This window comes from Vanellus vanellus (genome assembly GCF_965231255.1).
Source record: "Vanellus vanellus genome assembly, chromosome: 1".
Classification (NCBI taxonomy): Eukaryota; Metazoa; Chordata; class Aves; order Charadriiformes; family Charadriidae; genus Vanellus; species Vanellus vanellus.
The window spans coordinates 133,753,695-133,765,940 of NC_138905.1; the positions used below are offsets into that span (position 1 = coordinate 133,753,695).

At 40.4% G+C, this 12,246-nt stretch overlaps 1 protein-coding gene across 1 annotated transcript in view; it reads right to left on the reverse strand.

Annotated features, from left to right (window-relative positions):
• PHEX (phosphate regulating endopeptidase X-linked) overlaps positions 1 to 12,246 on the reverse strand; it is a gene marked incomplete at both ends in the record, with an annotated part of 113,198 nt that overhangs the window by 18,526 nt on the left and 82,426 nt on the right. The window contains one exon of the mRNA XM_082492536.1: positions 9,017 to 9,075. Within this exon, the coding sequence (XP_082348662.1) occupies positions 9,017 to 9,075 (59 nt within the window). The remainder of the gene's footprint in view (positions 1 to 9,016; positions 9,076 to 12,246) is intronic.

Here is a 12,246-nt window from a genome sequence, read left to right on the forward strand (position 1 = left end):
TTCAGAGTTGGCAACACAGGGCATCCCTCTGTATGCATTGTCTCCCTCAGGCAAGCATCAGCCAGACCATCCTCGGAGGGAACAAGGATAACAATGTCCTAGACCTAGAATCTCCTTGAAATTATAACAGGAGACAGATCACCTGACAATTTCTTATTTTGTGCTGTTTTGAATCCCTCAATTTAAGCAATTCCCTTGTGAAGTCTGTTTCTTGCTTGCTTGGCATATTGTACCTAAAAGAATTAATAACAAAACTCAGAGCTCATAGTTGGCTGTAGAAGCAATAAATACTAATGAGATTATTTATATGCCACTGCAGTTCAAGCAAGCAAAGCACTGATCTGGAGGAGTAAGTCAGCCAGACTTCAGAGAGTTTCACATCTTAAGGAATGGATAGAGGCACTGAGAAGGTACTTTAAGCTAACACTTTACCATAAATTTAGCCTGTAGTGCATCTTTTCATGCTTTCTCCCTCTACACAGCCCCAGAAGAGGGATATGGGCTGAAAGCCTCTTTCTCTGTACACTTTGTCGCTAGTGCTGGCTTGGACCCTACACTCAAGGGCATTACTCACCAACAGCACAGAGAAAGAAAACTGTGTTGTCCTATTACAGACCCCACACAAACCTCTCTGCCATATGTAGGACCTAGACTTGCAGAATCTGCCTTGCCTACCTTCTTACAACCTACCTACTTTTGGAGCAATGTCATAGGACTGCAGCATCGTTCTGAGACAGGCACTGGTGTCACATGTGGCAAGAGCACTGGAGGTCTGTGGACAGCTGGGTCCAAGCTGTCACAGAACAGCACTGATACCCTGCATCCCATGCATCTTACAGGTGGTAAGGTGGGACAGCCAGGCTAGGTCAGCCTCCAGATGGACTTTGTGCCACAACACTTTAGAGCCCAGCAGGTCTGATCGCAGCCCTTTAAATCCAGCAGTTCAACCAGTTTTCATTCCACCTGACTACCGGCTTGTCTGGTCCATTATTCAGCAGTTTGCATTTGAGAATGTTATGGGAAGCAGTGTGGAAAGTCTTCCTAAAGTCAAGATGAATCACATTCACTGCTCCCCCCTCATCCACCGAGCCAGTCATTTCGTCATAGAAGGCTGATCAAGGAAACCTTCTCCAGGATTTACTCCATCATGTACACAGGGACTGATAGGAGGCTGACCAGCTTGAAGTTCTCTGGATCTTCCTTCTTGAAGATAGGAGTGACATTTGCTTTCTTCCAGTCTTCAGAAACCTCCCCCAGTCACCAAAACCTTTCAAAGATAATCAAGCGTGGCCTCACAATGACCTCAACCAGCCCCTTCAGCACTCGTAGGTGCACCCTGTCAGAGTCCACGGACTTGTGTCTGCCCAGTCTGTTTAGATATTCCCTAACCTCCTCCTCCACTGAGGGTAAGTTTCCATACTCCAGACTTCCCCTTTGGTCTCAAGGGTCTGGGATTCCTGAAAGCCACTCTTACCAGTAAGGACTGAGGCAATGAAGGCATTGAGTACCTCATCCCTTTTCATGTCATTTATCACCAGGTCCCCTGCCCCCATTCAGCACTGGACCACATTTTCCCTAGACTTTCTTTTGGTGCTGTTACACTTGCAGAAATATTTCTTGGTGCCCTTCACATTCCTCAACAGATCCATCCCCAGGTAGACTTTGGCTTTCCTAAACCCTGTGTCTGGACCCTTGAACAGTGACTCTTTGCTGAACTTTCCTCTTACTCACCTTACTGCCCTGGAACACAGGGCCATTTCAAGCAGTGGAATATATCTGGCTTACTTCAAATATTTCACTCTAAATTTATGCTGATCCTGAAGCTCTGACAGCACTCTACCTGCATAGGACTACTTTTAACTTAATTGAAAGCTTCTAGATTCATTTTATCCATTATATCAATTTTCAGCCTCTCTCCACAGCAAGGTGCTATAAAGCTTGTTAGAATGTATTTCAAATTCAAAACAATTTTTTTTTCCACTTTTATAGGGCTTTACTGCCATTAATGAATCCATTTGCCAGATAATACCTTTTTGGTATTATTATACACATTTTGCAGACGAACATCCTGAGACTCAGTGTAATATTGTTACTTCACCGAGGAGACACAAGCAATCACATGTCAATCTGACAGTTCACTGAAACGATGCAGACTCATAATGGACGAAGTAAATTAAAAACACATGAGATGGCTCACCAAATCGTGAGGAAATTTGGAGTTCAAATCTAAATATGAATTCAAGCTCTATAGTTCAATTGCATTATTCAGTTATATTGCATGATATTTTTAACTGAGCAAAACAAGATCTAGTAAAGCCTTATTCCAAGTCAGTGCCTTTACAATTTCCAATTACTAGTTGGTTTGTTTAAACAACTTCTGATCGGCTACTGAATCCAGTATGTCATTAGTGGATATGGGAGACAGCTGTACTAAATTGCATGATATACAGAGTACTCTGCCGATGGTTGTACTGGCAATTTTCAGATGTGTTTAAAAGTTTTAACTTGTTTTTCAAGTGTCATTGAATGAATTCAAACAAAGGATATCGAATTTGCAGAAGGAATTAAACACAGGTGACTAGGGTGTTGGTTATCTGAAAACAGCACAAAGGGCAGGATACTTTTTTTTTTTTTTCCCAATGGTTCCACAGACTTCTGTTTGGACAAATCAATCACTTCCCAGTGCACTTTGAGATGACTTTGCATGTACAGCTTGGCCTCTAGCTGCCAGTCTCGATAGGAAAGGGTCTTCTGCAAGTTCTCTCTCAGATACACCAGACATGAGGAAACATATCAGATGCTGTAGAGCATCCCAGACAGCTTTCAACACCTACATGTAGGTGATTAGGATCAAACTCTCTGCCGTAACGTGGACCTGAATCCTATACTTAATTTCAAGTTTTATCCTCTGCACAAGTGGTTAGAAAAGATAACTTGTGTTAGGATAGAAAATACAAATTGTGTAAGTCACGGTAACTGTTCCATGCTATGCATGAATACAAAGCTTAACTTCCCAAGGAGTAGTGAATAAATTCATTAACACATAAAGAGAAGTGATGGCCTTAAGTCAGAGGACTCAGTAGCCTCTGGTTCAATTTTTGGTTCAGGTTCTGCTTCACCTGACAAGAGGCTCTTTGCTGCTCATGAAGAAGAGAGAACCCAGTATTTCCCAATCTCAGTGGGGCAATGTGAGGAGAAACGTGAGGTGGTTTGTGAGGGGCCAAGGAATACTGTGTGCTAAGGGACTAGGAAACCTGTGAAAACACCTGTTTTTATAAGAAACTTTAACCTTTATTTACTAAAGGAAAAAACTCACTAGATTCCCCAGGGAAAAAAAAAAATAACAAAGAAAGAGTTCTCCTGTTTTATATATTCATAGATGAGAATTTTAGGAAGAAGAAATAAAGAATGGATGTAAGGATCACCTGCGACCATAATTAAATAAAAGAGCATAGTAGTCATCGGTAAATAGGGAAAATTGAAAATGAGGGCTCACTTAAGAACACTTAAAGCTTACTTAATAACAGGGTTCAGAAAGTGTTCAGTCCAAATCTGTTACGTTCATTTACCTCCTGGAAACTAATGGCGCACTTGAAACTACTTCATCAATAACCTTCCAATTAGTCTAGTTCTTAAGGGAAGAGAGAGTGCCCCTACACACCGTCCCCTCGTTCTCCCCTGGCCGCAGCACCGTGTGCTGTTTGCCAGCACTTCCCTGGCTCCTGGCAAGATAAGAGCTCTCCCTTGCAACTCACAGCATCAGCAAGCTGCCAGCATCAATATCTGCATGCCGCTTTCTATAAAGATGATACTTATTGCTTAATATGAGCTCTCATCTGTGGTTTTCTCTATGGATGCTAATTCGAACCCAATTTTAAAATTCTGGTTTAGATTATATCTTCTTCCTGTAACATGTAATGAAGCCGCCTTCTAAAGAGGCCTCTTGACTTTCACTAGAGAACCGCAGTACAAGCACAAATGACTTAGAAGGAGCATGGGTATAAACTTACAGAGATAATATCAACAGTAGCTAATTACCCAATACATCTATTCAAGCTTACACCTCATGAGTGTGTTGCTTATATTTGCCTTAGTTCGCTGTAATCTCCCTTTCATTACTGTTCACAACCCACAAACATTACTTTTTTGATATATTCTAGAGCCATATATATTTACACTTGGAAAGAAAATTAAGTACACCAACTGTCTAATAAGCAGTTCCCTTCTATCTTTAACATATTCAAGGGCCAATATTTTAGTGCCATAATGAAATAAAACCTTTTCTTCAACAGAAGCATGCTAGAGTACTTTGATCATCACTTGTATCTATTTACAGCACATATTTATTGACTGCTCTAGAGCTCATTACAATACACAGAGCCTTTTGGAAAGTGTTTTTGTGTTCCAATGATGATAATTAAAAAGATAGTATTCATGCTGCTTAGATTATATGAAGCGTACTTAGATATCTTTTTAGAATCTAAAGGCAATGACATGTACCTGTTGTCTCTGTTAAGTACCTATACTTGAAGGGAAATTGACGAGCAAATGCAAAGAAAATTAAAAATGATCCAAACTAGGATGGAAAAATTATTAACAACTATGATAAACACGCAGGGTTGTTAATCCAAGACACTTTGAATTATGGAAATAAATAAATAGAGCTCATGTAAAGAAAACATCAGGAGTAAACTTGTATAATAATAAGATAAATTATATGTACCATATTTTTTAACTCTGCTCTTTGCAGTACATCTTACCTTGATACATCTACTTATTCCTCCTTTGGAGATATTAAAACAATTGTCAGCCATTCAAATTATCAATAGCTTGGTAATGAAAATGAAATTAAGCAATAGCAAACATAAGAATGTTTGCACTAAAGTGCAGCAAAAGTTGTTACAATCTACTGTGTATGCAAGTTTTGCTGTATTCTTCCAAAATGGAAAATTTCTAAATCATCTAATTTCTACTCTCTATTAATTTTCACTTTTAGTGAATAAAGACCTTTTCTTTCAAGTAGAGTAGTCAAGTAAAAAACGTTAACAGCTTGCCCATGTATGAAGATTGCACGGACTTGTATGGAGACTGCAGCGATTTCTTGTTTAATGCTTATGTCAGTGATACAGACTACAGAGATAGAAGAATTTGTAATTTTTCCATCAGGAGTGTCAGAGACTTCCCTGTGCTTTCAGCACAAAAAGCAAAAGCATCTTCCTAAAGTTCAGAAGTGATCAGGACCTCCACATTCTTCTCCACTTCTGCAGGAACCTAATTATATCTACTTTATGGAATCCATGGTTCAAGGTACTGATTTTGCTTTTTCTCTAAACTCTTTCATTATGCCTTCAGTGACTAATCAAGTTTAGAATTGCTGTGGTTACATTGATAACATCACACAGTACATTTCCCGTTCCAAACTGAACAGTCTTATTTTTTAGAATCAACTTTGGAACCAAGTCTTTTCCAGTTAATGGAGAAGCTTCTTTCCAGATACAATTTCTAGTATGCATTTTAAAATTCTAATTTCTCAAATTCTCCCTGCTAGTGAACTCAAATACCAAGAGCAAAAATAGATGGGCCTTGAACACACTAAAGTCTAGTTTGCTCATTGAAGAGCAGGCTCTTCATCCACTTGAGTGCCCCTATCTGCTTCGTTCTCTTACATTTCCAGCAGTGATTGGTAGTAGACATGCAGTGAAAGAGCATCGGGCACCTGTCTGTGAGGGAATTCTACTAGTATATCTTTCTACCTTCCAGCAATCAGTAGCAGAGGGACCTGTCCTCCTGGACTGAGTTTATATCCGTCTGTTCTTTTGTTCAGAACAGAATGCCCTCTTTTTCAGATCATCTGCTAAGACAGTGACCAGCACAGATCCTCCTAACGCACCCCTCCAACTATTTTGAAAACAAGTAATTTGTTCCTACATAATTTTCTTTTCTCTAATCAGTCGTTAATTTATGAAAGGACCTTCTTTCTTGCCCCATGACAACTTCCAGTTAATAGCATTGGGAAAGAACCTCATCAAAAGTGTTCTGTGGAAATAAACATAATATATCAAGCATACTTACTTGCTTTCCAGATTTCAAAAAACTCTAATAGACTGAGAAAGCATGATTTTTTTTCTAAAAGAAAAGCAAAAACCAAGCCAACGTTGACTCTCCCCCATTATATCATATGCTTATTCATTCTCTTTTATTCATTCATGTTGTGGTCATGACCAGTTTCCTTCATATAGGAGCTAGAATGACTTTTTATGCAGATCCCTCTGGATTCTCTTTTCAAAAATAGGATTTGACTCTTGCCACACCTATTCTTCCTGTGCTAAGGCCACTATAAGATATAAGCTATACATCAAAGCTGGTTGGTTGGCAATTTCTTGTCCAAGTTCCTTTGAAATACTTGAGAGAATATTATCTGGTCCTTATATTTATCACAGTCCATTTTATGAATGTCTTCTAAACTACTGTCTATTGACACTAAATTTGAAAAACTTCCTGGGACTTACCTCCCATAAGAAAAACCTCCAGGATAAGAACTTCCCAAACTCTTCCAATGCAAAGTATTATCTTATATTTATGCCTTAAAGATTCTCCTCTTTTAGTGTATTTGGAAAAAGGTTTTGTTAATACTTCTTATGCTCTTAGAAAGTTGGTCCTCAAAGTCTTTGTGGGCTTGCTATATACTTGCTATATATAGTTTGTGGGCTTGCTATACATACTTTACATTTAACTTGCTAGAGTTCATTCTTATTTCTTATTCTCAAATGACTCTCTTTCGTAGAAATTTCTCTCTGTTGTCTAACTAGGCCTTTAAAAAGACCACAGTTTTTGTAGCATGTTACCAGCCCCTACAGAAATGTCTATGGATTATTACTGAAAACATAGCTGCAAAGCAGTAAGGTAATAACTGCTGGGCATGAGATTGGCCCAGGAGACACAACACGCAATACAAGTGTGCATGGGTTCGCAATCTCAGTCTCCCACCCTGCAGTTCTTTCCCAGCAGCATTAATGGGAACTCAGATGTAATCAGACAAATATTTATCAGCAGCTTCAGACCTAAGCATGTTCCTCCCACATCTTTGTGTGACTCTTTCCCTGCAAATCACACCAGCCAGCAGTGGAAGACCATTTGTACCATGCCTTTCTTTGAATGTTGCCTCTTATTGCGCATTATTTTTAGGGCATGGCAGGGGCGTTGGAACTAGATGACCTTTAAGGGCCCTTCCAACACAAACCATTCTACGATTCTATGATTACATTTGTACCTCGCTCTCTCTCTCAAGTAGGAAAGATTTTTCTTCCTTTTCCTCTTAAGAACAGCCCTAAAAGGACTGCACTATCCAAACTTCAAGGTCAGATGCCAGCAGTACGAGGTCAGCAGTTATGACAGAAAACACAATTGCCTCTACACCCCATGACTGATTAGTTACGTTTGACAGCTCTCTGCTTCGTGACACCGTTAGACACAGCGAGTGTGAAATTTAGCTTCAGTGACTCCAGCCTCTTGTTATAGCTTTCTCTAATGTGCCATGGCAGAGAGGGTGAGAGAGCTGAACCCTGCTGAAACTTGAAAGGGCCCAATATTAAAGAAGACACAACAGCAACGGTTCTTGTTTCATGCTGGCCAAGCTTCCCCTCCATTCACACAATACACCTGAACCAGCAGTGGTGTCCGGTGCTTAGTTCAGCAGGAGAAGTAGCCACCGTGCTTCACACACGCCTCGGAGCTGTGATCAGCTCAGGGAAGTCTGCCTCAAGTGCTCCCTCAGATAACCAACAAAAATGTGGCTGCTTAATGATGGCAGCCCTCTAATTAAGGTGGAACGGTCTAGGACTAGAACTAATTTCAATCAAAAGAACTGTTTAATTATCTTGCTCATTTTACAAATGAGCTTACTAAGACATAAAAGTATTTAAGTGAGTAGTGCGAAGGCAAAAATTGTTTACCGAAATTGGTAGGAGCACATACCAGCAGACCTGCATTGCCAGTCCTCTGCTGTAACCCCTTCAGTGTGATACATTCATTTTGTTCCTTTCAAAAACTACTTCTCTGTGCATCCAAAAGAGATTCAGAGAAAAAAAGGGGGGTCACTCAGAGATTTTTGACACACCTGTCCTCGGGGACTGAGACCATAAAGGTTATGGCAGGTGCTTTCCAGACCCTGACGGCACGCAACAAGAATGGCTCATTTAACTTGCAAAACTAATAAAAGCAAAGAGAAGTGTCAGGGTAAAGATAGCACTATTATCCACAGAAATACTGGTACAGACTTTTAAAGCCAGGTAGAAATTTTGTATGCAAAGTCCCATTAAAGCAAGGGGGAACAAACATCCAAACTCTTGGAAAAACTCAGCTCTTTTACCTCTTGTTCTTCCAAACCAGGATTTATGGTCTCTAAAAACAACCAGTAACTAAAATTAGTGTAAGACAGATTATGCTGCACATAAAAGATAATTTCATCACACTATACAGGTAAGAATTTTAAGTTACCTACCGATACCACTCTTTGTCCTTGAAGGTATTGAACAAATGTACTGGACACCACTTCTTAATTTTTCTGGTCTATATCACAGTCTCCTTCTAGTCATGTTTATTGCTACATATTTATTAATACTAGGGGACTGAGTTGCTATCACTTAATGAGTTACTGTAAACCTACGGAGGTATATATATATGGGTTTTGCTACAGAAAACATAGGACAGAAACATTAAGCTTTATTAAAAACGATTTAAGCTAATGTTTGCAATGGGCAGAGTACAGACACAAGCAGTCACTGCAAGCCAGCTGACATGGGGTAATTCATAATTCAAGCAACAGTAATTCAAATTTGTGGGAGCCCTTGCTTTTTCAGAACTATCCTCTCACTTGAGATGTCTCAGTTGAATTACCAGGTTTGAGCTTTTGATTTTCAATCACAAACACACAAACTGTACTGATATTATCTGCAGCTTCATACATACATTTCCCAAACAGGCACTTTATAAGGAGGCTCAGAAGTCAGATACTCACTGATCTGGTTGGTAGATGCACTATAAAAAGCATTTACAGTAGTTGGGCTTGTAAACCACCTGTAGTAAGAGCAAAAGAAATCAGCTGTCAGTACACTTACACATCTTTATGAATAGAATGAGCAAAGATAAAAGTGAACTCAGTGAAAGGAAGCAAAAATGTGAAAGACCTAGGACACATTAAAGTTTAAGTATTTCCCCATTTCAACACATGCTGCCTATGCTTCACAGAACATTGAAATCTATTGTTTAATGGGTTTAGTTTGAGAGCATACAGTCCATGACTGTTCAACGGGAGCGATTCTTAAGCTTCCTATCACTTAATCTGCTTTATTTCTAAGTGACTACTGTGCTTGTGAGGTCTGCCGTGCCGACTAACCGAAGTTCACCCAACACAGGCTGCAACACTGATAGCAGCTGTGAAAACTCTCTTACATGTCTTTCAACCATGTGTGGAGAAACTCCCTCTTGAAATTAGAAGACAACATTTTGAAAGGAGTGAAGTGGCTTCAGACGCTTTGCTGAACAACTACTTCAACAATTAGGATGATGCCAGCAACACGGGCAGGTGCTTTCTGTGAACCTAAATTCAAAATAAGCAGCTTTACATTCTGTACCCTACACAATCCACACGGCTATCAGTGTGCTCATAAACAAATGCAACTCTTGCAAGGCAAAACATATTTAAAAAGGAACATTAGCATTTCTTCTCATAGTTAGATTTCTCATACTTACTGGAGGGAAACCCAGATTTGAATAGCAAATAGGATTTACCAATCTCAGCCTAAGCTTATCTATATTGACAGTGGTTTCACCCATATGAGTGGAAAATCTCAACTGGCTTCAGAAAGATTGAAATCCCTTCAGATGAAACTCTGACTTCAGTGAGTCCAAGATTTCACTTTATGATTTTATAAAGAAGTGAGATAAAAGAAAACTAATAAAGATTATGATAATTAGTGGTAGTGGATAACCAAGAAGAGTGTGGCCAGCAGGTCAAGGGAGGTCATCCTCCCCCTCTACTCTGCCCTAGTGAGGCCGCATCTGGAGTAATGTGTCCAGTTCTGGGCTCCCCAGTTCAAGAAAGACAGGGATCTGCTGGAGAGGCTCCAGCAAAGGGCTACGAAGATGATTAGGGGATTAGAACATCTCTCTTATGAGGAAAGGCTGAGGCACTTGGGTCTTTTTAGTCTGGAGAAAAGACGCCTGAGAGGGGATCTTATTAATGCTTACAAATACTTGAAGGGAGGGTGCCAGGGGGATGGGAACAGTCATTTTTCAGTGGTGCCCAGTGATAGGACAAGAGGTAACGGGCACAAACTTGAACATAGGAAGTTCCATCTTAACATGAGGAGGAACTTTTTTACTTTGAGGGTGGCAGAGCACTGGCACAGGCTGCCCAGAGAGATTGTGGAGTCTCCCACTCTGGAGACATTCAAAACCCTCCTGGATGCCGTCCTGTGCAACCTGCTCTAAGGTGGCCCTGCTGTGGCAGGGGGGTTGGGCTAGATGATCTCCAGAGGTCCCTTCCAACCCTGACCATTCTGTGATTCTGTAATTCATAATAAGTTAGAAGCAACTCCGGTAAATGTCCAAACAGGAACATCCTGATGTCTTTAGCAATGCATTACTCAGAAGTTTTGTAAAGCCAAATAAACACAATGCAATTGCTTTGGGAAATTTCTTTCAAAGAGAAGAGATGGGAGCTGCAAAACAAAGAGTAAGACAAAGGAAGATCTATCAGAACAGGGAAAATGTGTGATGTCAGTGACATTCACGTACACCATCTGTGCTTTAAAATAGCACCATCAAATGAATGAATTATCTGCAGACCCTGACTGTTTTTCTGGCAACTGATCTCCTCATGTAAAATATGCAACAAAGGGGAGAGTTTTAGAATGGCAGCTTTCTGTCTTTTATCAATAAATTTTTCAGCTTTTCTCATCTTCAAAGCTGAGCAGCTTATTTTACAACGCAGCAACTAGAAAAACTAACCAATGAAAGCAAAGGGTGATGTCATGTAAATATCTTAACCGTCCATCGCATTACAGGCTCTAATTGCCACAGATAACTCTCCCTGATTTGTTTACCTAGGAGATTCTGAAGGGGAGGAGCAGGGGGAGGTTGTTTTCTGATGTGTTTTCTGTTTCCTCTATAATAAAGAGATTAAATGTTAGAGGTAATGTGGTGAGATAATGGAAAATTGAAGAAAGAAGGCTTATGGTGAGGGGATAAAGAAAAAATTAGGGAGCTTAATTAACTACATTTCAATTTCATGTTTGTTCACAGCAGCAATCAACTGAACTGCTTGGAAGGATGCAAGCCACTTGAGCGGTGGGACCTGCTCTCCAGGCTTAGCAGTAGCTCTGGAGGACTCTGCCTTTTTTTGACAAGGAGAGAACCTGTCTGAAAAGGACCCATCTGAAACACTCAACACTTTAAATTAGATTTTACTGTAAGTTTGAATAAAGATACGTAGCGTTGTGACTTCCACCTCACCCTGTTGGCTTGTTCTACTTACAACGGCCTTTCTGTTCTCTCAAACAGCAACTTTTAAGTATCAAAAAGTCTTCCAGCACCATAAATCCTTCCTTTTTGCAAATCCTTCTTAGAGCAAGTGTGTTACAGGGCCTCTCATCTCCAGTCATAGGTTTAAGGGCCTGAGACAGATAGCACATACTTCAAAACAGACTAATGTGCTTTGCTCTTCTCCCCATCCTCTTTGCTGCTGAAGCCCCAGGGGCTCACCACAGCTACTTCAAGACAGGAACCACCACAAGTAGTGGCTAAAGAGCTCTTCACTGACAAGTGACACCTCCTTAACAGTACAAGTTTGCACCCGTTTTTATTAGGTGAAGAGCTAACCGGTGATGCACGTACTTGTCACCACAGGAGCACCTCACTCTGCCCAAGATCAACTGCAAATGCTGTTGCCATTTGGTCCACAGCTACTGAGGGAGGACATCACACCACTGCTGGCCATGCTTTCATACCTATGAACTCATAGACTCGTAGCTCGTAGACAAGCTGCTAAGACTCACCACAACAACCCCATCCCGAGACTGCTTCTTTCTTAATGACCTACCACTGCAATAGGAGACCCCATTCTGTTTCCTGAGCTGAATATGAGCCAGAGACCGATAGCAGTCTCAATTTTCTCACTGCAAAACTGAACTAAGTTCTTTCCAAGTCGCTCTTTCATAACAAGGTCTCAAGAATGACTCTGTATGA